At 51.0% G+C, this 27,307-nt stretch overlaps 1 protein-coding gene across 1 annotated transcript in view; it reads left to right on the top strand.

The window, feature by feature from the left end:
• Nucleotides 1–26,698, top strand: part of FMNL2 (formin like 2) — a 164,522-nt gene extending 137,824 nt beyond the window's left edge. Inside the window, exons 10-26 of the mRNA XM_075710676.1 lie at nucleotides 1,285–1,359; nucleotides 5,355–5,465; nucleotides 7,206–7,355; nucleotides 9,285–9,386; nucleotides 10,034–10,349; nucleotides 10,850–11,053; nucleotides 14,617–14,741; nucleotides 15,380–15,582; nucleotides 17,254–17,488; nucleotides 18,213–18,281; nucleotides 18,452–18,532; nucleotides 18,911–19,040; nucleotides 19,196–19,359; nucleotides 19,639–19,740; nucleotides 20,238–20,336; nucleotides 21,802–21,925; nucleotides 26,589–26,698. Coding sequence (XP_075566791.1) covers nucleotides 1,285–1,359; nucleotides 5,355–5,465; nucleotides 7,206–7,355; nucleotides 9,285–9,386; nucleotides 10,034–10,349; nucleotides 10,850–11,053; nucleotides 14,617–14,741; nucleotides 15,380–15,582; nucleotides 17,254–17,488; nucleotides 18,213–18,281; nucleotides 18,452–18,532; nucleotides 18,911–19,040; nucleotides 19,196–19,359; nucleotides 19,639–19,740; nucleotides 20,238–20,336; nucleotides 21,802–21,925; nucleotides 26,589–26,698 — 2,400 coding nt within the window. The remainder of the gene's footprint in view (nucleotides 1–1,284; nucleotides 1,360–5,354; nucleotides 5,466–7,205; nucleotides 7,356–9,284; nucleotides 9,387–10,033; nucleotides 10,350–10,849; nucleotides 11,054–14,616; nucleotides 14,742–15,379; nucleotides 15,583–17,253; nucleotides 17,489–18,212; nucleotides 18,282–18,451; nucleotides 18,533–18,910; nucleotides 19,041–19,195; nucleotides 19,360–19,638; nucleotides 19,741–20,237; nucleotides 20,337–21,801; nucleotides 21,926–26,588) is intronic.
• Nucleotides 26,699–27,307: the final 609 nt, after the last annotated feature.

The following is a 27,307-nucleotide window of genomic DNA, read 5'->3' as shown; positions in this document are numbered from 1 at the left end:
CAGCGCTGCCGGGACGTTGGGGTGAAATCCAGTTATGGAAGGAAGGAACCTCTTGGGCCCACCGAGGGCTTTGTTCCTCAGCGGAAGGGAAGTTTCAGTCCTCCAGACTCTGCTTTTTAGGACCTTTAAGAGCAAACCATCTTCTTTCAGAGCTTCTCCTGTGCCTCTGCCAACAGCCAGCATCTGAGGAGGGCGAGCAGTGTTTAACACTGTTCATGGACGATGTACCTACCCAGGCGCTTGCAGCTTTGTTCAGAAGAGCACGCCTGTGCTCTCCCTGCATTCACCCCTCAGTTTGACGCCAAAATCCAGCCAGCGAGAAGTCAACTCGTGGTGCAGCGTACGAGGAAGCTGCCAGCGGATTTGGGAACGTGCGGGACCCCTTGCGCTGTCCCCATCACCTCCCATCTGGCCGTGCTGGGACAGCAGGGCTCGCGGGGACGGCCGTGTGCGGGGCAGCTGCCGTGCACCGGCTCCTACCCCTACGGCTTCGGGGTTCGGCGTAGTCCCTTCATGTGGGGATAGCTAAAAAAACCCCAAACGATGCACCGCAGAGGGAGGAGTTGCAGTTGCTGAGTAGGGAGGACGGGGAAATGGGTGCACCTCCCGGTGCTCACCTCTGCTCCCTTTCGCTTTCCAACTTATTTAATATTTTGGGGTTTTGGTGTGGATTACTCTAGATCCTTTGTGTGCTGAGAAAAGTAGGACTGAGCCAGAGGAGCTACTGGGAAGTAATAAAATTTAAACAGTGTCCTGAGACCTGCTTTATCTTAGATCTTACTTCTTCCTCAAGTTGCTTGTGTTTCCTGCCAACACCCCTGTCTTACGGCTCCATAATTCTGACCAGCTGATAGTTACGCTGATGTATTTCACTCCTCATTTAGCTGCTGATAATTTTTTTCCTCCCTGTAATTTGTTCTTCTTCCTAATTACATTATACTACAGTGGAAAGCCAGTTCTGCGCTGCGAAAGAGGCCGAGTCTTCCTGTGCCATAGCCTGGTGCCACTCTGTTGCTTACATTCGTACCATCAGTGGGTATGATTAAATTTTTAGGGGGAAAAGAGATACAAAGAGTTACGTTATAATTGTACCTGACCCCTTAGACTTGCAGGTGTCCGCCTGTGATTCCTCCGCTGGATTTGTCATGAAGAAGAATATTTTTAATGAGAGCGGAAACCTGGACGGAGAGGTTTTGAGCAAGCAGATGAGCTGCTTTTTTAAATGTTTTTCATGCTCTCTCTGGCAAGCTGTAATTTAACAGACATGTGGTGATTGTTTTGTAGGTGTGTGGGGAGAAACAGCGCTTTGAGAAGCTGATGGAGCACTTCCGAAATGAAGACAACAATATAGACTTTATGGTGAGTGCTATTTATCCTGTGCAAACTTTGGTTTCAGTCTTTACTGTGTCTGGTCCTGCCGTCGTAGGCAGAGATGTGTCTGCCTTCTGATCCTTGGCTTAAAATGACCACAATACGATTTTTTTATATGCCAAACTACATAATGCGTGTCTCATTTTTAGCTGCAGTTCAGTTCAGTTATCTTCAAGAAATGCCCTGTACCATAGTGAAGGTAAGAGGAAAGCAGCCTTTTGGTCGTGTGTGCTCTTTCGCTGTGGCAAAGCAGCAGCTTGTGCAATATCAAGATGCGTATTCTGTCCGGCTGCCAACATCCTCAGAGTCACAGACAGGGAAGCGTGGGGGAGACTCGCTGCAGCTGCTGGCTGTCCTTATCTGCTGATAAATATAGCGGTAGTTTGCAGCACTTTTGGTTCCTCAACGTGCATATGCATGATTATTCACCAAATCCACTCGCCCTGGAGCGCGAGGGGGAACGGCGAGAGGGGAAGCTCTGGCTGGCACCCACGAACACCAGCGCCAGCTTGCACGGTGGCATCACGTGAAAGGCGGAGGTTGTGACCGTAGGGATGAGCTGGCTGGTTATGTGTCTGAGACCAAAAATGCTTCTCTATCCATTTTTTTGAAGTCTATGGCAAGTGAGTGCTTGTGTCAGAAGTGCGAGAAATTTAAGTCCTGTTTTTAATTAGAAAACAAAGGCTGGCACGGTCAGCGCAGTCTCCCTTGCGCGGCTCGTGCTCGGTGCCTCGGATCGGGCATGATCCTGTTTTGAGGTGAGAGGAGAGCGGGAGGGCTTCCCACCCGGGCACACTGGCCGGTCTGCTGAGGCCTTTGTTAAGCATCTGTGACACTTTATACTGTTTTAGTGCTGAGCTTTGTGTTAAAGACCTCTTTCTGCCAGGAATTCGGTGTTAAATCAGCCGGTGTGGTGTTTCCTACAGGCTTTGAACACTCCCCTGTCAGTGGCTTGCAGCCCTGATGGCCAGGGCAGGCTCGCACCCTTGAGGGGACAGCAGAAAAAAAGGAGGTGGTGTGAGCAAGATAGGGTGGCCTCTTTTTTGCATTTAAAAACAAAAAACAAGTTACAGTGCTCCTTGCAATTTTACTCAAGAGCAAGCTGCTCTCAGTAACTCTCTGACACGTTACAGTTGGTTTTGTTCCTTGTTACTGCAGTCCCAGTAAGGACAGGTTGGTGGTCACAGTATACATTAAGTATTCTCAGATGTACATACAGTTTAGTCTGTAATTTAACAGAAAGATTTGTCAGTCCTCAGCACCCCACTCAGTCATTTTTCCTGTGCTCCCAGGGGGGAGTAACCGTATTTGGGGAGTGGGAGAGTAGCTCAGCGTAGTGCAGCCTAGAAGCAAGACGGTGGCAGCGGCCTGCAGCCAGCCACCTTGCTGTGAGCTATGGGATTTGTCCACTGTTTGAAAAAAAAAAAAACATCCCTCATCTTTATTTAAGATATTAAATGGTGGATTGTAGGGGTGTAATGGGGAATATGCATGTGAGTGTGTGTCTGTACAAGCCCGGTGAGCTGTGAATATTCAGCATCCATCTGGATGGCCTGTAGGAAAATTCCCTGGTGCTCTCAGGCCATAGGTTGAAGGTAGCGATGAAATTTGCTTGAAAAAGGATAAACGCCTCTTTTTTTCAGGACTTGCCCAAATACTGATAAATTCTGCATCTTTGGGCTGCTTCCGCCAGCTACGGGCTGGACTGTATGACAAGCCTAAAGCTAGAAGAGAGAGCTCCTGACAAACGATTTGGCAGATCCGCTCATCCTCGTCACTGTCTGGCCCTAACGAGCTCCGCGTGCTGCTGCGAGCGCTAGCCGAGGAGCGCTAGCCGAGGGGCGAGCGGGGAGCGCCGCGGGCCCTGGCTCGCTGCGGTACCGGCGCCGCGGGAGCCTGCAGGTTGCACCGGAGCGTGCCCAGGGCAGACGTGGCTCCTTTCCGCAGGATGGGATAAAACGGGCGCCGGAGCCCAGGCTCCAGGATGTTAATGTCAAAGCTGGAGTAATCCAAGGAGTTGCAACAACTGAACATAAACAAAGAGCTATTCCTGCAGGACCTGGCTTTCACGTTGCCCTAAATGGAGAGCTGTCTGGGAAGCTGGAGCTGGAAGGGGCCGCGGTTAATTGCATGGATCGACAGGGAGGAAAGAGCAACAAAAAGGCAAAAGTATTTTAGAGACCGTTCCTGTTGTTGACATTGACTTACTTCATTTTAAAAGCAACTTGCTTAGATTAGTTTTCTTTGACTTGATAAATTCCTTAGTTGTGTATGTAAGGATCTGAGAAAGGAAATGAGAATTTGGCCCTAACGTTGCGAGAGCCAAAGCAAGTATAACAAAAGCCTTTTGAAATAAAGGTATTTGGCTCTGGGTGATTCGCCGGGACAGCAGGGTTCAGCTGGCGAAGGCCAGTACCAGCACTAGGAGGAACCACGGTTCGCCGCAGGAGCTGGAAAGCGTCCTGCAAAGACTCGAAACCTGAAGTTAGGTTTCCAGCTGCCTGGATGGGGTTGTTTGTGTAAGAGATGGGCACACACCAAGAACTGGGGATGAGGCATCACAGGAGCTCCTGGACGAGCCCTTAAACCATCTTCCTTCCTCTCTTCCTTGGGGTTATCCCTGTTACCAGTCTCACAACTTTGCATTCTCTAGGGGTAAAGCCATTTTGGAAACAGGGTGGTTAAAGCTGGTCAGGGTCTACATGGGAAGATGTAGCTGAAAGGTTTTGACTGACCGTTGCTGTGTCCCTGAGGTCCTGGTTCCTCCAAGGCTGGGCAGTACCAGGCCGTTCAGCCAGGAAAGTTTTTATGGCAGCTCAGCGGCTGCCAGGAGCCCTGGCTGGAGGGAGCAGCCCGGGGCAGCCCGGCCAGACCTTTAGTCAAAGGCCTCCGTGCAGCAGATGCCTGCTCATCAGTTTATCTTCTGGGCCCTACAGCAGATCACAGAGAATTGGCCAACTCCCTGCAGCAAATTGGGGATCCGGCGAGTGGCCGTCAGTTCTTTCTTCCCACAAAATGACCCAGAGACGCTGGGTCTCCTGGAGGCTTGTCCTGCAGGTAAAATCAGGTTGCTTTGATTTTATCTTCTCTCGGATTTGGTCTAGAACTACTGAGATACTTCCCAGATGTGTCGAGAAGCGTGGTATTACCCCTGCTGCAGTGTTGCTGGCGGGACAGGGTTACGGCCTTGAGAAGCCCAGCAAGGACTAGGCAAACCCGCTCTTCGAGCAGCTCAGCGGGTGACGGGCGTGATCATCTCTGAGCTGAAAGAGGGCTGGGGATACTTGTGCAGAGCAGGATTTGGCCGTGCCTTACACTCAAGTAACGGGCAAACCTGTTGGGGTTTGTAGCCCGATTCCTGACGCTCTGCGGGAGGTTTCCTCCACCGCTCGCGACCCGCTTCGCTCGAGAGCCTTTTCCTTTCCTTCGCCGCGCTGGGACGTGTTTGGATGCCAACTCCTATGATCTGGGCCCTTGTTCAGTTACCAAACCACAGCTTTGGAAATATGCTTTCTGCAAACAACAGAGCGCCTTTTGTGAAAGTCCCGTTTCCTAAGCTAGGGGTTCCAGTTGCAAAATTAATCTCACTTTTACAGGCCGTTTCAGAAACAGTATTGTTTTCTTAGGAGCTTGTATGCTTGTATGATGTTTGGCCGTGTGAGCTGGCATGGAAAGCGTTTCTGTTCACCGGCACGCAGTAAAGGTAGACTCTGCAGACATGACTTAATTTCTGGAACCCGTGTTTGCCTTTATCACAGCAGACAAATGCCCCGTAAGCCCGAATCCAGCACTGGCTTGGAAAAAAGCTGCAGAACAGCACATCACAGTTTCCCCTCGTAGCAACCACAAGGAAATGTGGTCATCCGCTGTGTCTGACCCACGGGGCCCTGGGAGAGCCCGCTCCAACCCTGCGCCTGGGGTTTTCGGGGGGCAGCCGGGGCCGTGCCGTCGCCTCCCCTGACATCCAGCCGTTCTCCTTGCAGGTGGCCTGCATGCAGTTCATCAACATCGTTGTCCACTCGGTGGAGGACATGAACTTCAGAGTCCACCTGCAATACGAATTCACGAAGCTCGGCCTGGACGAGTATTTGGATGTGAGTACGACCCGGGTCTCCGCCGCCTCGCAGCGTGGGTCTGCTCTCCCGGCGGGGCTGACCCCCGCGTGGGGGTGCGGGCTGGGCCGTGGAGGGTCCACGCCACGTCCCCCGGTGCCGCCGCTGCCCAGCCTAGCCTTAAACCTCCTTAAACCCCCTCACCCGAGAGCTTTTGGGAGGGCAGAGCGGGGTTGTCCCATAGTCTCTGCTAAAAACGCAGCGCCTTGGCCGCTGACTGGGGGCTGTGGCCTGGACAGAAGAAAAATCAGCTGCAACTCACTGCAATTACAGACCGGCAGCTAAATTTGTAGCTTCGCCTTATAACAAAGGGAGGATGAACCGCAGTCGTCCTCGCCCGTGCCACGTCCCTGACCTCCAGCCGCGGGCTGCAAGGCCTCGTGTCGGCCCCGGCTCAGGTGCCACCAGGGCCCCCTCCGTCTCCACGTGAAAAAATCCTCCTGTGAGTTTTCTCCTGACAGCCGGGCGTTTTCTGGCACCCTGTGGGAAATGCTCTCTTTCAGAAGAAAGCTGCTTTTATATTTCCCCCATTTGTATTTTTCTCTCTCTCCCTGTCCCTGCCCTTGGGAGCACGCACGTGCAAACAGTGCTCGTGTTGACGAGGGATTGATTTGGCCCTGCTGACTTCTGCTCGGCAGCAACCAGGAGAGAGATGTTTTGCTGTCTGCAAGAAGCATTTGTACATGGCAATACCGAGCACCAGCCTGTTTGGGGTCCCAGGGTGGCACAAACCCTGCAGTCCATCGGGAACAGGCAGAGCAGTTCAAAGCATGCTCTGATGTTCTCTTTGGAGATAAAACATGCTCGTTTTGAACACAGCAAACCCAGCATGAGGTCAGCAAGAGCAATCGGAGGATTTGCTCCGGGCCACGCAGCTGCTTCGGACCCAAACACGAGCGATGGCCTCACCTCTGCCTACCGGCCACTGAGCTGGTGGCCACCGCGGGCAGCAGCAGGGTCGGCCCCGCCGGCCACCCGCCTTGCTGGCCTTGCACCGTCCCAGGGCCGGGTGGTGGATTCAGAGCTTGCCATAATCAAGCAGCAGGGATGGAGGAAAGCAATAGTACCCTCTGTAGTAACAGAAGATAAGATGCTGCTTAGCTTTATTTGGAAGCTCTGGATGGTTGGTCTTCAAAAATGAGAGGAAATGGCCTCATGTTGTGTCAGGGGAGGGTTAGATTGGGTATTAGGAAAAATTTCTTCACGGAAAGAGTGGCCAAGCACTGGAACAGGCTGCCCAGAGAGGTGGGGGAGTCCCCATCCCTGGAGGGGTTCAAAAAACGGGCAGAGGTGGCACTTTGGGACATGGTTTGGTGGGCATGGGGGTGTTGGGTTGATGGTTGGGCTGATGATCTTAGAGATCCTTTCCAGCCTTAATGATTCCTAGTTTTACTTTCATTAAAAACTAATCTAGCCCCCAAGCCAGGAAACATGAAATTATTCTTACTCTCCCCTTAATTGGTTTAGTGGTGGACTTGGCAGTGTTAGGTTAATGGTTGGACTGGATGATCTTAAAGGTCTTTTCCAACCTCAACGACTCTAGCATTCTATGATTCTATGACTGTTTGTCACTTATAACCCCAGCTAACATAAAAATGCATTTCCTGGGTGATGGAAGTGTCCTGAGCTCCCGCCGCTCTCCCACCCCGCTTGCTGTCTGCGGCCCTCTTGTGCGAAGGGCTGCCAGTGCTGAGTGACCCCCTTGTCTTCTTGGATTTACAGAAACTGAAACACACAGAGAGTGACAAACTGCAGGTGCAAATTCAAGCTTACCTGGATAACGTTTTTGATGTGGGAGCTTTACTGGAGGATGCTGAAACCAAGAATGCAGCCTTGGAAAGAGTTGAAGAACTGGAGGAAAACATCTCCCATGTAAGCACTAAACTTGGTCACCTTTGCCTCTGAAGTAGTTCCGAGCCTGCTCCGCGCATGGGCTTTGCTACTGCCCATTTTGGGAGGTGGAAGCACAGGCGCAGCGGGGCTGCAGCCTTGGGGGCGAGGTTCACTTAGAAGAAGCCTTAGGACCACCGTGCTTCTGTATTGAGGGAATAATCAGCTATTTGGCAAATGAAGGAATTCGGGAAATCTCAGGCAGGTAGAGTCCCTGGGAGCTTTCATGCTGTATGTTGAACCTCCTGTTCTGCATGTTTTAGTTAACAGGTGCTCCACTTGCTACAAAGAGTTGTTCATAAGCTGTTTATTGACCTGATGAGAAAACGTCTCATTCTGTCATTTTATTTACTCTCCTGTCTGACCCAACCCCCAGCTCCTTGTAGAGGAGTAGCAGTGCCTTGTTAATGTGGGGCTTGGCACGCCGTTTCTGCGTACATCAGGCGGCAGTTCGGCCCGTGCTGCGCGGTGCCCGCCCGTCTGTGCGCTTACGTGGCCGCGGCTGCGGCGCTCACGCACCTCTGTAGCATCAGCCCCTTTATCCCCCGAAAGCCGCGGTGAGCTGGGAGGGGATGACCCCCCCGTGCCAGGGCCCGGGTGAGCAGAGGCTCGCGCCCCGAGGCCCTGGCACCGCAGGTTTGCAGCTTCGGAGGCTTCCACTTCGGTTCGGTTGTGGTTCCAGGTGAAGTCACTTGGTGCATGGAGCCGCTGCAAAGAGTTATCTCATGAGCTGGGAGAGCTAATTTACATAGAAATTGAAATTCCTCGGCAATGCAGTACCGGTAAATAGAGCAGATAACCATCCTGTCTGTGTCTTAAAACACATTACTGGGCTCAAGAGGTGAGGGACCGAAAACTAGCGCTGTGCAGATATTCGGTGTTTGCTCGCGGCTTTTCTCTCCCGTACCTTCTTGGTGCCAGGTCCTCTAAGTCCAGAAAACATAGCTTGGCTGTTTTAAATTTAAAATGTTTTCCATAGTTTAAAAGAAATCATAAAAGGGTCATTCTGTTACCATTCCTATATGGCCATCGCTTAGAATAAGTGCATTCTTAAAACAACTTGCTGTGCAGTGTTTGCCCCTCTGAGGTGTTCTTTGCTGGAGAAAAGTGGTTCAGTAGAAATGGCACCATTTGCTGCATAGATCTACTCCTTTTAGCTGTTTAGAAACTTCATGTTTTACTCTGGTGGCAAATTTCTGATCTCTTGTTACATGAACTGCACTCATCCCAGGAGCATGGACGTAGTTTTCTGTCACATGTTGAGAGAAATGCTAATAATAGAATTGCAGAAGTTTTATCTCAAAACCACAGCAACCGGTGCCACCTCACCACCTCTGCAGCCTCGCCTGAGTCGGCGTGATCAATGGTGATGGAAAAAGCCAGCAAGAACAGCGGGGTTTGTGGGGCTGGCAAAAAATAAAAAGAATTCAAAAGACCATGGGGGAAAAATATAAACTGTTTCATTCATTGCTAATGAAATTAGCCTCACTGTGAGAGGTGATATTTGGGGGTTCCACCATTTCGGCATCTATTGGTTTTGCAACAGTGCCACTGTGGTACTCTGTGGGGTTTTGCGGTTTCAGATCAGACTTAGTGTGTATGAAAATAATTGCATTTTAAGGGCTTTGTTGTAGAGTAGGCTTTTTACCTGGACAGGTTCATAGGTACAGTCCAGCCAGGTTACCTGCTGGTCACAGCTGAAGGATAACGTTCATCATCAGAGGAACCTTCACCGGGGCACTTGGTGCCCCCCGATCGCATGCAGGAACCCTCCCTCTTTCCAAAGAAAGACTTCAGGGTTTGGTGGAATATCAATAATTTACTACATACCACTGCTCCAACAAGCGTTCCTGGCATTTTGGTTGCAAAAACTACTGTTACCCACTTACCTGTTTCTGTTTCGAATGATAGTTATCTGAAAAACTCCAAGATACGGAGAACGAAGCCATGGCAAAGATTGTGGAACTGGAAAAACAACTTATGCAAAGAAACAAAGAACTGGACGTGATTCGGGTAAGCGCGATGGGAAAGCGCTGGCTGGGTGCCATGCTTCAGGGTAGCAATCTGCTGTGCGCTTTGCCTTTGGGAGGTAATGACTGTTTTAACGGGCCAGGTGACTTCTGTTAGCTTCCTAAGTTTGAACCGAGGACAGATTTCAAGTAGAATTACTAGTGTTTGCGCTCAAAGGTGGACGTAAAACCCTCTGAACGTGCCAGCAAATCAGTGAATGAGGCAGGTACATCTTATTCCTGCTTCCCTTTACGGGCCAACATCTGCTCGTAGGTAGAGCAACCAGCAAGGCATCAGGTACTCGCTGTTAAAGTCAAACTCGAGGCAGCATACCTACACTATATGTTTAAGACTAGCATAAGAAACGGGAGACATCATGAAAACGCGATGATAAAAAATTCTGCACCCCCAGGTGTCGGTGCCCACAGGTGAGATTTCTCCCAGGACTCAGTACTGTGCGCAGCCTTGCTGCTAGCTCAGGGAAATAGCAAAATTAATTCTTCCTCACCAGCGTATGGTTTGCATCAGAGCTCATTGTGAGGTAGCGCCCGGTGCAGCGACAGTCCCCACGTCAGGCTGTTCTGTTTCTGGTATTGGTGTTCTGTTTTGTGAGTACAAGCGCAAAGTCCTTGTTTCTGCGGCATCCTCAGGAAATCTACAAAGACGCAAATACCCAGGTTCACACCTTGAGAAAAATGGTGAAAGAAAAAGAAGAAGCCATCCAGCGACAGTCAACGCTGGAGAAAAAGATCCATGAACTGGAGAAGCAGGGAACCATTAAGATCCAGAAGAAAGGTGATGGTGACATCTCTATCCTTCCTGTTGCTCTGGCCTCTGGGATGGTGCCGGCAGGGTCAGAGGCTGCGGCTGGCACTTGTGTCGCACCCATCACTGGAGCTGCATCTTCAGTACCGTTGCCACCGCCTCCACCACCATTACCCGCCTTGGCGGCAGCGTCGGAGGCAGGTAAGGAGCATTTTGTCCCCAGGAGGCGGGCTGGCCGGGAGCTGGAGGTGCTGGGGACAGTGCCAGTAGCCCCGCACTGACAAAACCACCTCCAGCTGTGACGAGCCTGCGGGTCGTGGCACCTCGCAGCAGCCGAGGACGCGGAGCTCCCCCAGCTGCGTTTGCACTCTCACTCCCTGGGTGGCTCCCATGTTTGTCTGATCCATTTCTGAGCCCTTCAGTTGGGAGAAAAAAATACTAGCTTCTTTCGTCAGGGTGGTTTCCTCCTGTGTTAATGGACTGAAGCACTTTGGTGAAGGGTGCAACAAATCATAGAATGCTTTGGGTTGGAAGGGACCTTTAGAGGTCCTCTAGCCCAACCCCAAATGCTAGGGCCAGCGTAGCGCTGGAGAGGAGACGTATAGCAGGGGACAAGGTGGATGTGGTGACGACTTCTGCGCGTGCTTGTGATATTTCGACTGGTGTTTACAGTAATACCTCATTTTTCCTTCATTTCGTAGTGCAAAACGGGCCTGTGTCGGTGCCGATGCCGCCTCCGCCGCCGCCTCCGCCGCCGCCTCCACCTCCACCACCGCCGCCTCCTCTCCCAGGTCCAGCTTTGGAGACGGCTCCTGCGGCTCCGCTGCCGCCCCCGCCCCCGCCGTCGGCACCCCCCCTACCCGGGACAGCCTCTCCCACCGTGGTGTTCAACTCAGGGCTCGCAGGTAAAGCGCCCGCGCCTCTCCACAGCGTGCTGTGGATCGCTGGCAAAGTGGGCAAGGGCAAGGTCAGGGCACGTCGGCTCGAGCGGACAGGGTTACCGAGGTGGGGCTTCGTTACTCTTAATCACCTAAATGCTACCCGTTATCTCTTACTCGTGTTGTACTTGGAGGGGTTTGTAAAAGGAAAGAGCACTTATCAACCGAATGGTTTCGGTTTGCTCCGGAAGAGATGGCTTCTTCAGTCAAACGAAAGCTATTGCCAAAAATATTTTTCAAACGTGATCATTTTTGGCCTTAAGTGAACAAAATAATTTTGAAAGAAACACAAAGCTTCACGGTTGTGATTTCTTCTGAGAGCTTGCTGAAGAAGTATCTGTGCAAAAAAAAGGGCAAGCTTTTTGTAATTTTTTTAGAAGGAAGAAAAATTTACTGACTGTCTTTAATCATGTTTTTTATGCTCTCTCTGACATATGCCAAGCAAGTAAATGCTAATTGGTATCGCACTGCTCCCCCCCAGGAAATCTCAAAAGCACGATACGAGTCCAGAAAGAGAAACCGAGGAGCTCTGATTAATAGCGCTTTTTTTTTTTTAAAAAAAAAACCTGATTAGGTATTCCAGCCTTTAAAGTTTCTTCTGAAAGCAAAAAGCATCACGCAACTAGAGAGTCCTAGAGGGTATTAAAAAAAAAAAAAGCACAAAAGGCGCGACACAGCTGAGGTTAGGGGCTGCTCCCTCCCCGACGGCCGTGGCAGAGCCGGCGCTGGTCCCGTGGCGCGCGGCGCGGCGTGGCAGGGGTGCCGGCCGCGGCCGTGCTGGTGCTCGGAGGCTGCTGGGAGCAGCAGGAGGTTGTGCCGCCCGGTGCCCAGGCACCGTGCCTTAGCCCCACATCCTCACGGCGTTATTTGGGGATGGGAGCGGCGGAGCAAGCCCTGCTTCCGCACGCGGCTCCTCCGAGCCGTGCCCGCGGCAGGGGCGAACCCCCGCAGCCCAGCTCCGCGCTTAGGTGCTGGGGCGAGACGCCCAAAGCCAGGTGGGATGGATAGTTTGTTCTTCGGTGGGTTCGGAGAGGGAAGGAGAGTGAAAAGCGCCTTTTCTCGATACGATGGCCGCGCAGAAAGGAGCGTTTCTCAGGGCAGGAACCTTCTGGGTCGAGGGGAGTCGGTGACATAACAAATTCTGCTTTTCTGACCATTGCTAACATTTTTTTCTCTGTTCTTTCTGCTTCCTGCTAAGACGGGCCAATCAAGCTCTTCTGTAGGTTGCTTTCTGCTAAGTATTTACCCGCCTGCCCCCCTTTCCCTCTGTGCTGTGCCCGTGTGTGTGCCCGGGGACTCGGGTGGGCGATGGGGAGGCGGTGGGGAGGCTGCTGCGGGGCTCGCTGGATGGAGCCGGAGCACGCGCTGGCTTTGGGGATGCTGCCAACCATCGGGATCTGGCACCCGGGATTCAGCAAAGCACTTCAGCAAGCAATTAAGACGTGTGGTTTCTTTCGAGCCACCTTCGAATCGCGCGCTCGGCACCAGTCACGCCGAGGATGGGCTTTTCCCGACGAGGCCAAGGGCTGAGCTGCGGCAGCTTCCGCCAGCTGCGAGTACCCGCTGCGGGGTCTGGTCCCCAGCCGTGACCGCGTCCCACCGGCAGCGGGACGGCTCCCGGGGACGTCACCTTGCCAGGGCTCTGTAACAGAGGAGGAAGGGAAATTTTAAGAGATTTTGATTAGCTACATCAGGAGCTGGCCCACAAGGCAGTTAGATTCCTTTCCTGTCCTGAAATAACCCAGGAGCAGTTAATAATCTATTCTAATGTATGTGCAAGTAGAAAATATTATTTTTTATGGGTGTTTCAGATGGAAAAAGCTATTTATTCTAGGAATTATTTTGAAGTAATCACATTAATTAAACAGAGTAAAACTCTGTTTAATTTAGATGAGCAGAAGTTTGATCACGTGTGTTCCTGTCTTCCAGCTGGATGAATATAATTCTCAAAATGCACAGACTTGCAAGCTGAATATTGTATATGTTTCCTGTTATTCACTTACGGTTCTTTGTTTCAAGCAAATACTCTTGCCAGTGATTTATTCTTTGTGATGTCCCTGCAAAATGAGCACGAGCTTGAAAGGGACATGGACGCACAACTCGACTCTTGTTTTAAAAGTGGAATGACAAAGCGAGGGAAATGTTTTCAGCATTCACCCAGCTCCGGTGCACAACAGGACTGTGCCCTGAAATGGGTCATCTCTGTTCTGGCAAAAACATACATCCAGAATTGTTAGGGGAAAGTAAAATAATTATTTGCTCAAGTGCTTTGCAGCCTGGGAACCTGGCCATCTTCTGAAACCCAGGGGAAAAAAAATCTAGCATCTCGACAGCGCATTGAATATTTAGCAAGGGTGCTCCTGCTACGAAGGCAGGGTAGGCAGGAGGCAGGAGCACGCACAGGACTGAACCCAAACGCCACCCGTCCTCGGCTGGGGGGCTCTGCATGGGTGCGCTGCGGGGCTGAGCGTCCCGGCGCGGGGCGCGGGGGCCGTCCCCTGCACGCCTCTGCCGCAGCCGAACGGCTCTTCTTTCCAGCACTGGAGGGAAAGGACCAGGGTTTCTGTTTCATGTTTGCAGCTTGGGAAGAAACCGTTTGTTTTCTAAGTAATTCGGGAGCAAAACGTTGATCGATCACTTTAATGAACATCCTGGTTTTGTAGCAACTACCAACTTCGTGTTTACATCAAGATACAAAGAAATGAGAACTGAATTACAGAAATTACTCATGTACCTTCCAGACTTGTTAGGCATAGGAATAGAAAAGCGTTGTTTTCCTTGCTCCAACGTTGCTTTTTTGTACTGTTCACCAGACTAACGAGAGTAGTCAGTCTTAATTTTCATAGCTTCTCTGTGTAAGTTACTAAATCGTTCGCTGGCTCTGCACAGCGCAGGAAGATTAAACCTGTTATTCCAACCACGTTAAAGCTCATGTGTGCTGCAGCCCACCCCCTCCTGCTTTAGAAGACAAACCTGGTGAGAAGCAGCCCTGTCCCATTGCAGCAGGCAGTGGGAGGGGCCGCTCCCTGTACCAAAACCTTGGGAAAGGGGCTTTTTTTTTCCTTCTCGTCGCCTGTTCTGCGTTGAGTTTTGTGAGACACATCACAGATCAGCTGTGCACGGCTGAGCGTCAGCTCGCACCAGGGTGGGCTCTGCCACCAGCAGGACAGGGTTAAATTCGACCACTCTCTCCATTTTCTGTAGCGTTTAAAAATAGCCTGGGCTTTTGAATCAACCCAGACAACATGCGGTAATAAAGTCGTAACACATTTCCTTTAGTGAAGTTTTCACAGCCTCTGGCGCTCAGTCGGGTTCTGCAGAGGCTGGGCCCGAAACAGCTGAGGGGCTGGATGAGAGCCTCTCGGCGCTGTTCGCCTGTCAGGCAGCGAGATCTTTCCAGTGTGATAATTTAACTCTGGCCAGTTCTTCCTCCAGTGCTGAAATGCCGACTTGAAAGCTGCAGTCTGGGCACGCGGGGTGTTTTTCAGCGGTTGGGGAATTTGACATTTCTTCTCCTCTGCTGTCTTTAGCTGTGAAAATCAAGAAGCCGATCAAGACCAAGTTCCGCATGCCGGTGTTCAACTGGGTCGCCCTCAAACCCAACCAGATCAATGGGACAGTCTTCAATGAAATAGATGACGAAAGGATCCTGGAGGTATGAGCGTTGCTCGTTGCCTTCTGCCTCCCACTTCTGTCCATAACACAAGTGCACATCGGTCTTTGCAGGCATAGATTGCAGCAACTCTTTCGGCAAACAGCGCATCCGGCGGCCCCTGGTACCCAGTAGGTCGGCGTGAGCGCCTTGGTTGAGAATCAGGGGTGGTAGCTGGTAGTATCGATTATAAAGGGTGTGTGCTTGTTGTGTGCATTTGTTTAAAACAGATCAACCAAGACGAGGAAGATGCATTTTTCTAAAGTTGCTGGTCCGGTCTGTAGGAGTCAGGCTCGGGTGGGTGGCTGCGTGCCACCTAAAGCAGCACAGAGCAGAGCTGAGGACGCGGGTCCTGCGTGCTCCCCGTGCCCCGAAGAGCCTCATGGCTGGGCAAAGCCTGACTGCTACCACGAGTATTTTCCTGAACTTTTGAGCGTGTGTGGAGCTATTGGGGGTGGAGACCAGATTTCCTGATCGCTAACTCAGGAGCACACGTTCCTTATGTCCTGCAGCCCCTGGTCAAGGTGCTCTGCTGTAGTCACAGCGTCGCAGGGTTCGTGCTGCAGTTCTGGCACAATATTAGGCGGCGCGGGTTTTAGTGTTTGCTGCGGGAGGGATAAATCATTTTCTTTGCTCTTTAGGATTTAAACGTGGATGAATTTGAAGAAATATTCAAAACAAAAGCCCAAGGTCCAGCCATTGATCTTACTTCAAGCAAGCAAAAGACAACTCAGAAAGGGTCAAACAAAGTCACGTTACTGGATGCCAACAGGGCCAAAAATCTTGCCATTACTTTAAGAAAAGCTGGAAAGACGGCAGATGAAATATGCAAAGCTATTCACGTGTAAGTAAAACACTTGTCAGCAAAGAAATCGTGTTTAAGATTTACTGTGATTTTTGGTAAGTGGAATGGTTTTGAATTGGCAGTTGATGTAAATGTTTTTGCATCTGGAAAAAATCCAGGAGTAAGGATGGAACCATTCTGAATTCCCAGAAATCAGATTCCATTGAACTAAAATAAAAAACTTGCAGTTTTATGTCGCTGCATCGCTATTTAGGCTTAACAAATTAACACTTCTTTCATTAAAGAAGCTAATTCATGTATATCCACAGTATGCCATTGCGTACTGCCTCTCTCACGCTGTTTCCACAGTACTTTCGGTTACAATGAACGCTCAAAACCCAGAGTATCGGGAAGAGGCAACGATTTCAGTTGCTCCGTGAAGCATGACTTTAGTCCAAGTGCACTGGAAGGGTTTTGCATAGAATTAGGTTTATGTAATGGCCCCAGGCAGTGCCAAACCCCAACGTGATGCAGGCGTGCCCCAGGTACGTGGCAGACCCCCGCCGCAGGAGTGCGGTGAGGGGCTCGGCTGCGCCCCATCCCGCGCCGGTTCGGACCCTCGCCTGCCGACTCTAGCAGCTCCCGGGGACGGAGCGCGGGTGTACCTGCTCCTTGGGGCTCATCCTGGACCCATCCAGAAGCACTTAGTACTCGTGGCCATGACATGCATCTGCCATTTCTCCGTTAAGGACTATCTTCAAAATTTGGGTGCACAAGCGTTACCTTCGGGTGAGTGAGGAGGGTGACCTGAACCTGCTGCAGATTGAGGCAGGTTCAGCAGCTGGGGCTTGCAGGGCTCTGGCCCAATTAAATAAAACGGCTATTTGCTCCTCCCTGCATATCTTCTCTGATAAAAATGACGTGTGGCCACGGAGGGATGGGGGGAATGACCACGTCTTTGAAAACAGAAACAAGGGGCCCAGCAGCACCATTCACATCAGCACAGTAACCTTATAGAATCCTAGAATCGTTTAGGTTGGAAAAGCCCTTTAAGATCACCCAGTCCAACCATTAACCTAACACTACCAAGTCCACCACTAAACCAATTAAGGGCAGAGTCATAATTAATTGCATGTTTCCCAGCCTGGTGGCTGGATTAGTTTTTAATGAAAGTAAAACTAGAACAGAATCATTAAGGTAGGAAAGGAGTTCTCAGATCATCAGTCCAACCACCAACCCAACACCACCATGCCCACTAAACCATGTCCCAGAGTGCCACCTCTGCCCATTTTTTGAACCCCTCCAGGGATGGGGACTCCCCCACCTCTCTGGGCAGCCTGTTCCAATGCTTGACTGCCCTTTCCGTGAAGAAATTCCTCCTAATATCCAACCTAAACCTCCCCTGGCGCAGCTTGAGCCCATTTCCTCTCATCCTATCGCTGGTTACTTGGGAGAAGAGCCCAACACCCCCCTCACTTGTCCACGTCTTCGCGTGCAGAGAGCTTCACGTGCGGGACCGTGCCCCCCCACCCCAGCATAGGCAACACGATGCAGGAATAACTGCACGGCTTCTGTATAGTTTCTCACTGCTTTACTGACTCAGGCTCACGTGTGGCTGAGCAGTGTAGGAGGCAGAGCTGCCTTTGGCAGCTTTCTCGTTTCTTTTACTTTTCCATCATTTTGTGTAGAGCCTTGTGGTAACACCACTTCTTCTGGTTTGCTGTCACCCAGGTTTGACCTGAAAACGTTGCCGGTGGACTTTGTTGAATGCCTCATGCGGTTCCTGCCCACTGAGAACGAAGTGAAAGTGCTGCGGCTCTACGAGCGGGAAAGGAAACCCATCGAGAACCTGTCCGACGAAGACCGGTTCATGATGCAGTTCAGCAAGATTGAGAGGCTGATGCAGAAGATGACCATCATGGCGTTTATAGGCAACTTTGCAGAAAGCATCCAGATGCTGACCCCGGTGAGTGAGGGACAACCTGCAGGGACACGGGGGGATGCATTGGCTGTGCGGGGATCAGGGCTCCCCGGGGGTTCAGGCTCCCCTTGGGAGCTGCGCTCTGCGGTGCCGGTCAGCTTGCGGGGAGCATTGCAGTCATGCGAAGGTGTGGGCCAGTCGGTGAAGGTTACAGAGATTTTAATTTTTCTAAGACAGAGAGATGGTTTGAGTGTTGTGGAGCGATGATCGGTTCTCACGGAGCCAGAACAAGAAACAATTATACAAATGAAAAAGTGGTTTTCAAGCTGTGTTTTCATGTATCGATGACTCTGGTACCCCAGGTCCTCTTTGTACCCTGGAGTGCTCCATGCTGTCCTATTTCTTTACCCTGTACAAGTTTAAAAACAGTTTAAATGAAAATCTAGTTGTTTGTATCATCAGGGAAAGTTATTATTGGTGCTGGTCCGTGGGCTCTTTGAAGTGTGTTCCCTTCAGCCTGATGCATCTTTCACAGTCATGAGGATTGAAATGTAAATACACTTTTACCCAACCACATCTGAGCGTGGTGAATCTGCGGCGCAAACAAATGTTTGAAATCCTGACGTGTCAGGGCAGGGTAACGTTCATGCTAGGGCCCACGGTATGGATGAAAAACAAGAGGTTTTTTTCAGAATGCGAGTGTTTAGATTTTAATTTTACTCTTGGGTTGGACGTGCATTAACCAAAGCTCTTCTGTGTTTACCTGCAGCAACTTCACGCAATAATAGCTGCGTCTGTCTCAATAAAGTCATCCCAAAAGCTTAAGAAAATACTGGAGGTAGGTCTGATTTTAGATAGGTTCAATAGCTCCATCGCTCACCGGTGCATCCCCTTACATACACTGAAACCGTACCTGGATGCTGACACACCAACTCTCTTGCTGGCGGTTTCTAAAGCGCCGGGTGTTTGTCCTGAAAATTCATGCTCTGCTCTGTTTCGTCCTGGCAGATAATTTTGGCTCTTGGAAACTACATGAACAGCAGTAAGCGAGGAGCTGTGTATGGATTTAAGCTACAGAGTTTAGACCTGGTAGGTAAAGCGGAGGTGCCTTGCGGGGCCCAGGAGGGAATGCGTTCCGTGTACACGGCGAGCGGCTGCCGGGGAGCTCGGTCGGTGCTTTCCAGCCGGCGAAGGCGGAGAGCGGCAGCGGGGCAGGCGCTCCCTGCCAGGCGGTGTGAGTTTGCTTTGCTTATCGTTGTTTCGGGGGGCCGCTTAGGAGAAGGCACGTGTCTTCAGAGGCTCTGCAGACCACAGCTTGAAAACCACCTGCTCAACACTTAAATGAGCTTTTTTACAGCCGCCCCTATCAGATGGAGAAACCCCGGGGAAAGGCGAGCACCGGTTGAGTCACTTTGCCTGGAGCCTGCTGCACCTCCACCCAGCAATCTCTCTGCCTTCTCTCCCCAGCTCCTAGAAACAAAGTCAACAGACCGAAAGCAGACCCTGCTGCACTATATTTCAAATGTGGTCAAGGAGAAGTACCAGCACGTATCCCTCTTTTACAACGAACTTCATTACGTGGAGAAGGCTGCTGCAGGTACCGTCACCCTCCTGTGCCTGGCCAGCAAGGTGGACTTCACGGCACACCGCACCGTGGGCTGCGGGGGCACTCCTCGGTGGGGAATTGTTCAAGCTGTGGGTTCGCGTGCTTGCGCAGCCGGAGCGATGCATCGGTTTCGTTTTGTTTCCTAGTGTCTCTTGAAAACGTCCTCTTGGACGTGAAGGAGCTGCAGAGGGGCCTGGATCTGACGAAGCGTGAGTACACCATGCATGACCACAACACGATGCTGAAGGAGTTCATTCAGAACAACGAAGGGAAGCTAAAGAAACTGCAGGACGACGCCAAAATAGCCCAGGTATTTCATTCGGGGGGTTTGGTGAGGGGGTGTGAGTGACACGGTGAATAGCAGCATGTCACTGCAAAGGACGTGCTGTTGTATACACAGCAGGCAGGAGAAGGTGCAGCGGTGCTGTGGGTTTGTGCCTGAGTTCAAGTGCTAGATGTAGACGTGCGGGTCTGAGCCGAGGATTTCGCCTGCAGAGGCAATCTAGACCCTTTACACCGAATACTGCAGTAATGGATGGTGAGTTTATCTTAAAATACGTGCAACGCAGTAAAGCTGTGCTTTTTGTAGGATGCCTTTGATGATGCTGTGAAGTACTTCGGGGAGAATCCCAAGACGACACCCCCCTCGGTCTTTTTCCCAGTGTTTGTCCGGTTCGTGAAGGCCTACAAGGTAAACAGGAACATCCTCCTCTTCTCTTCTGTCCTTCCGAACCCCATCTGGTACCTGCGTGGCTCGGGGTGCCCAACAAAACGGCTTGTGGCTCCCTCTTCGTCGGTGCAATGTGAGCCATCCCCGGCAGCACGGCACCGCCAGCCCGGGGCAGCACAAATAGTTGTTCTGGGATTATTTTCAGAGCTTAAAGACGACACGGCTGTCTGAGACGCTGAAGGAATCCTCAGAAATGGAATGTCTGGGCGGCTGCAGCTTACCCCTTTAGCCCTGAACACACGTCTTTCGGGACTAGGAGAGGATGGTTTGTGCGACCTAGGAGGGTCTCTCCCAGCCCAGTTTTTTCGGACCGTGTTCAGAGGCAGCTGAATTGCTACACCTAAGCTTGCTTCCTCGGAAAGCCCCGCGGTGGCAAGCGATAGCGTTACTCATTTGTAATATTTAGGTTCCCTGTAGCAATTGGAAGCTATAACCTGTGCTTTTTTTCTGATAAATAGCAAGCAGAAGAAGAGAATGAGTTGAGAAAAAAGCAGGAACAGGCCTTAATGGAAAAACTTATGGAGCAAGAAGCATTGATGGAGCAACAGGACCAAAAGGTATGAAACAGATACGTCATGTTCAGGAGCCATCATGTTCATGTGTTTTGCCTGATAGTTCAGAAACCTCAGCTCTGTGTAAGATCCTCAGTTGTCCAACTTACAGTCGCCTCTAAATAGAGTCGCTGGAAGTTTTCTCCTTGTGGGGAGAGAACTAAAATAAGCTGAAAGAATACAAGTGGATGGTTCTGCTACTTTGAAGTCTGCAAAATTAAGAAAAACTGAAGAGACGGGAAGTCATCTCGTCCACACTGCCATTAGCTAGATTTTGTTCAGCTCTGGCCTTGTATCTGTTAACACCTCTGTCGTGGCTCAGCCCCAGGCAGCCGCTCAGCACCATGCAGCCGCTCGCCCACTGCCCCTGCCCTGGTGGGATGGGGGAGAGAATCGGAGGAGTGAGAGTGAGAAACGCTCCTGGGGTGAGATAAGAGCAGTTTAATAATTGAAATAAAATAAAGTAAAATAATAATAATAACAATATCATAATATTAGTAATAATATCCAAGGCAAGTGATGCCCAATGCAATTGCTCCCCACCCGCCGACCGATGCCCAGCCAGTTCCCAGCAGCGATCGCTGCTCCCCGGCCAACCCCCCCAGTTTCCATACTGCCCATGACGCCGTATGGTATGGAATGGCCCTTGGGGCAGTTGGGGTCAACTCTTCTGGCTGTGCCCCCTCCCAGCTCCTTGTGCCCCTGGCAGAGCATGGGAAGCTGCAAAGTCCTTGCCTGGCATAAGCAGCACTGAGCAACAACTAAAAACATCAGCGTGTTATCAACATTCTTCTCCTCCTAAATCCAAACCACAGCACTGTGCCTGCTCCTGGGAAGAAAATTAACTCTATCCCAGCCAAAACCAGGACAACCTCACTGGTGGTCAGTGTGCAGAGCCTCCCATCGCTCACGGGGACAAGGAACGGTCATCCCCAGATCCTTCCTGCCAGAGCACGGCAGCAGGACTGAGCCCCTGCCCTTTTATAGGAATTTTCCTGACGTGGGTATTTTTTTCTGGAGGTAACACTTTAGATTTGCTAGAGAAAGTTTCCCGTGGCTCTAAACCAGCCACTTTGTCAGCTGGTGCTGCTTCCCACAGCTATTGTTGGGGTCTTTAATCCCAGCCGAGCTTTTTCCCTCGGAAGGAAGGCCTGTTCGCCTCGTTCCCCTGATGCTTTTCAGAGGTAAGAGCTTGCAGCTCCAGCTCCAAGTGATGAGAAGGCTTGGAAGTAGATTACAAATGTCAGAAGGAAAAGCAGCTTGGCAGCCAGGTTAACTTGCGTCTCTGCTTGTCCTTAGACGTCAGCTGACCGCACACGCATGTGTTCCCGGTCTTGCAAAATTGGGCAGAAAACGGGCAGTTACTGTTGGCTGATTGCAACCGGTGGGATCGCCCGGCATTTCACGTTCAGGAGGAGAAGCAGGGTAGCTGGACGTCCGTCCTTACAAGTCCTCTCTTCTTTGCTTTCAGTCTCCTTCACATAAAACAAAGAGACAGCAGCAAGAGCTGATTGCAGAGCTCAGACGGCGGCAAGTCAAGGATAACAGGCACGTGTACGAAGGGAAGGATGGTGCTATTGAAGATATTATAACAGGTAAACACCTTTTGTTCCGCAATCTCCGAGGCCCTTTCACAAAGGATAAAAATATGTATCTGCCTAGTAGCTATTGTAAGTGCTTCGTGTACTAAAAAAAGCGTTACTCGAGCACAGCTTAGGATGTTGTTTATATGATGTGAATCGAGTATAGAAACTTTTGCTAATGGTGTGTAAGAAACCAACCCCAGTACCCTGCCTTTACGCGTCCGCTGCCAGCGCTGCGTGCGCAGACCTGGGGCGCACGCTCTGTTTCTTAGTTCTTCTCTTTCAGCATGTGGGGACGTACGCGGTGTCTGACCTTTAGAGTAGCCAGTTCAGTGCCTCATCTCGGCAGACGCTCCGGTGGGGATATGCATGCCGTGCAGATCTTTCCCAGAAACCTTTTTTCCCCCCTAAACGGAATGAATGACGGATGTTTAACGTTATTAAGAGCCTACGTTTTCATTAAAATGTACTAACAGTAATTGCTCCGCATTATTGCACCGTTACAGCAAATCATTTAGGCAAAGCTGAATGATTTACATCCCTAAACTGCTTCTGGTTTTGCTGCTTCTCAGTTTGGTCGGCCACGTCTGCGCTGATCCCAGCCTAGGGCTGGAGGGAGAGGGGCAGAACCCGCTGTCGGAGCCAGAGACAGTCGGGACTTTGGTGCAAATATTTGCTGATAAAAAGAGCTGCCTTCTAAACTGCGTTTTGCTCAGGAGTCAAATAATTTTTAATCTGTACGGCTGCTCTGATTGCAGTACTTTGATTTTACTGCATGTTCTTCACCCGTGGTGTGAAAGGACCACGATTTTAACACCTCGATAGCTTCACAGAACTTTGTTTCCATCGCACAGAAGCTCAGAAAAAGGTCATTGGGCAGGCTTTCCTTGGCTACTGCTCCTGAATGTTTTTCACATGAGTTTTTCCTGCAGGAGGGAAGGAGGGCTGTTTTACCACTCACTAAGGAAAGCCAGGGAATTTTTGCCCTGCTAGATGACAGGGCTGAAATGCTTGAAGCTTTCACAGCTCTTTTTAACCTTGATTAATAGCTTCCTAAGATAATATTCTTGAAGGGCAGAGCTGCTGTAATATCTAATCTGTTAGTGCTTCTGCAACTCCTTCAGACTCCTGGGAGCTTGTTTAATTGGGAAAGTGGTTCTCCTGCTCTGCGGGAGAAACAGATTGTGTGGCAGGAGACCATCCACATGCAAAAGGCAGTCCAGCGGACGGAGTGCCAGCCTCAAATTAAACATTTCCTATGGTCTTGTGCCTCGTATTTCCCATTCCGGGCGTGTCTCCGAGGGCCTCAAGCCATGTAATAATAAAGGTGAGGCACGGAAAGTCAGGTGGGACCGAGGTCACCCAAATACGGCCCACGAGGTCTCTGTCGATGGTGTGGAAGTGGTGGAAAGTGTCGTTTTAAATTGGGTAGTGCCTCGTCAGATGCACAGAAAAGCTCTGCTGATCCGGAGCAGAGCACTGCCTAAGGAGACGTTTAACGATAGTCTCTCCAACCCATTGAAAACGATGTAGTATCTAAGAAATACTTACTCAGAGGCGTAACAACTGCCTTCTTGCCAAAGCCCGCGGAAGCGCAGTGCCATTAGACAGCTGGTTGGAACGTGTACGGCCGTCCCTGGGTGTCCGTAACCGAGCACTAACACTGTACTAATGCGATAGATCCGCTTCTCACGGCTGTTTGTCTGTTTGGCTGTTATTCCCATGCAGTGCTGAAGACTGTGCCCTTTACCGCTCGAACCGCCAAGCGGGGCTCTCGGTTTTTCTGCGAACCTGTTCTCACTGAGGAATTCCATTACTAAACTATTCCTCTTTCACATCTGATGCTCTTAGAAAAAAGAAAGGTTGCTGTAGATTTTTGACACTTCTCCATTTGTACGGATCTCAGCCAGGATCATGTGAATGTTGAGTGTATAGTAATGTCCAGCGTCCACCTGCAGTTGTATTTATGTCACCTGTTGCACGTTCTTGTGTTTCAGTAACGTTTCCTTCCATCCCATCGACTTTGCGCTCGATGCTTTTGGCCGTCCTCGCGTTTCAAAGGCATCTCTCACCTTCACGACAAATGCCATAGAACAGCGAGTGGTGGGAGTCACGGTAGATTTGGTGCAGGTTTCCTACCGTTCCCAGGGCTTAGGGGACCAAACGCAGTCCAAAAGTGACAGTTCACTTGGCTTTTCTATGGCATCTCCTCTGGCCTACAGATCTTTCTCTGCATGCCAGCCTACCCGTGTAAAATGCATGTTCACACATCAGCTGTATGCCAAAGCAAAATTAGGGGCTGCATGAACTAAGTGGGACTTCCTTGGGGTTTGCTTGCTGGCTCGGAAGGGTTGTCTGTAATCACGTACGTCCTCTGCGAGGAGTGGTTTGGTTTAGATTTTTTTTTAACGAGCACCTGCATGTTTGTCTGCATGTGAGATAACGGGATAAAACAAGCAGCGTAAAATCTTTCCTCATTCGGTCACATCCATGTTTAACTTTTTTCAGTTCCATGCCAACTTTATCTAAATAAAATCAGGGACGGTTACTGGGCACCAACCAGTTCCGATTCACTTGGACTTTGCGCAGTGCTGGGGTTGGGCCTCGGCAGCGGCAGCGGTGCGTGAACCGGGGGGAGAGGGAAGGAGCAGAGCTGGGGAAACCCTCAGGTATTTGCCAGAACCGCAGAAATTGTGGCGATGAAAAGCTTGACATGGAACTGAGCAGTTTACATCGTGTGGTGTAAAGTGTGAGAAGGGCGTGTTTAACCCAGCATGTCTGTTAACACTGTTGTCTTGAATTAAGGGCTCAGCGGCTTAAGAAGACAACAGTGTTTGACTTTCGCGATATGTATTTTTACGAATGCTTCTAATAAAATTGCAAACTGTAATCAGCTCAACGGTTATTTGCTCTTTCGAGTTAATCGCTGTGTTATCTTCCTGGAGCCAATCTTCAAAGCAGCTTGGAATTGGGTTAGCGAGAGGCGAGGGTGGCCCTCCTGTCCTTTCCTCTCCGTCTCTAACCTCCTCTCGTAGCCTTGCCCTTACCCCCTCTCGCTCTGCTGGCTAACGTGCCTGGGAGTTTTGAACGCTGAGTTGACTTGCTCTTCATTTTCCATCCCATTTTTTTACTTAACCATCATTTTGTGTTTTGTTTTGTTTGTTGTTTTTTTTTTTTCTGTTTAGCCCTAAAGAAGAATAATATCACTAAATTTCCAAATGTTCACTCGAGGGTAAGGATTTCTTCTAGCACACCGGTGGTGGAGGATACACAGAGCTGGCAAGCATCACTTTTTACTTAGCTTCCTCCTCTCTCTGTCTGCCAGACAGCCTGTTGGTAGATGTGGCTAAGAGTAATACTGGTGAGAGCCTAAAGGCTGGTGGAGACCGAGACCGCTTGTTTTCACCCTCTGCGGTGCCGGGCGTCCGTAGGCCGCGGGCTGGTGACCGCCTTCACCCTCGCTCCGTTTCGGCCCGTTGGCTTCCAAGTTTAGCCCGAGATAGGCAGCCTTGGCCCCAAGTTGTCGCAAGCCCATAGTTCCCCCGATACTCTGTCGCCCCGTCCCGGTCCTGCTACGGCCGCCGGACGGGACGCAAGATGGACGACCAGCGGCTCAAAGCGTGGAGGTGGGAGAGGGCGGCCTCAAGCCAAGGCACCTTCTGCTGGGGTACACCCAGGGCCGAGAGCTTTGGAGCGGTATTTAAACCAAGGCGTAAGTCACCCAGGAAATTTGAGGGAGGGTTTGCAAATTCGTTTTCCAGGAGAGAAATATTTTGACTCTAATTAGTCTTCAGGCGTACCAAGTGCGCTCGTTAACATCGTAGCCGCACACGTAACGCAGGCTTTCATCAACGCGTCCATCTCCAGCTTCCTCCACTCTGCCATCCATCGCATGCTCAGCATTCCCCCTCTTCCCCCCGAGCTCTCGCCTCCCCAGCAGCAGCAGCAGCAGCAGCAGCAGCAGCAGCAGCAGGGTGGTCGGGCCAGGCTTTGCTGCCGGCGAGGAGGAGGAGGAGGGAGGGGGTTGGCCGCTCCGCTGCCTTCGGCTAACGAAGCGTCTCTGCAGCGGGGCAGGGCGGCAGCTGGAGCTTTGCAAGCCGGTTGCGTCCTACCAGCTGCTTTTCCTCAGGGCACCCTCTTCTAAAGAAATGGGAAGAGAGGGAGCACAGACCCCGCCTTGTGTTGCTGAACACTTGCGCCATTGTACCCTGGGTCGCACGTCTCCCGAGCGCTTCACCCCGCTTTAGAAAACTCCTTCAGCTCACGCTAGCGTTCGAGAGGCTGCGTGGAGGAGCAGGGCAGCCGTTAAGCTGATTTCGCTTGACGTTGCCTTCCCTCCGGCCATGAGCAAACGCCAGCGGCCCGCGGGTGGGGAGGCGTTCGCGCCAACCCGACGGCGTTAACGCCATTTAGTTTGGCCAGCGTTTCAGCGCATGTCACCAGTATTACCCGCTGCTTGGGTGCGTAGTAAAAGGGCACGTCAGTAATCGCTCCCTTCTGCTCTCGTTGGGTCCGAGTCCCTTCTCCCGTTCCTACACAAGCTGCTTTGATTGGCTTCCAGCAGGACTTTTCCTTGTCTAGACCGCGTGTGCGTGCGTGCGTGGGGGTGTGCGTGTGCGCGCGCGTGCCTGGGGCGAGCCGTGCGCGCTTACGAACGCCGCTTTCCTCTCCGCAGATCTTAGAAACCAGCCGTACCGACGGGCCGACGCGGTGAGGAGAAGCGTCCGGCGGCGCTTTGATGATCAGAACTTGCGCTCTGCAAACGGTGCTGAGATAACCATGTGAGCTGGAGGCCTGCAGGTGTCGAGGAAAGGGGGTGCTTGAGCGATACCTTGTCCGTGTGAACTCTGTGTTCTGCCACTCATTTACAGCCTTGGGAACGGGAAAAATTCACCTTCGAAAGGGCTCAAAGAGCTAGAAAACGCATAGGAACGTCAGCGATGGGCTCTCCACTCAACCGTAGCTAACAAGTGCCTGAAATTTGAAGTACCTGCTCAAATTAACCGAAGCAATAGGACTTGATTTGATTGGGTATCTTTTTACACCAATACACGAGTCAGTATTTTTAACCAAAATGTAAAATATGTGTTGGTTTTTTTTGGGTGTTTAGTTTGGTTTGGTTGTAGAACAGGTTAGTGACTGGTCTCCCGTGGACCCGACTGGTTGTAAACAGGCAACACTTGGCCGTGCTCCGCTTTTAAAATGCATTCCTGTGCTGGCCGCCGAGGGGTCAGCCTTGGCTTCAGCTGCACTTACCGGCTTTTGTTTGGTGTTTTGGCTTTTTTTAAAAAAAGGAAGACATTTAAGGGCTTTTTATCCGTAATATGGAAATAATTCCAAGAAGAGACCCCGTACCTTTTCCCGCCACGCGCACAGACTCCCTGCCACCGTAGC

Source organism: Pelecanus crispus, chromosome 5 (assembly GCF_030463565.1).
Source record: "Pelecanus crispus isolate bPelCri1 chromosome 5, bPelCri1.pri, whole genome shotgun sequence".
NCBI classification, from domain to species: Eukaryota; Metazoa; Chordata; class Aves; order Pelecaniformes; family Pelecanidae; genus Pelecanus; species Pelecanus crispus.
Note: the sequence above shows the minus strand (reverse complement) of the source record. Positions and strands in the feature narration are given on the sequence as shown.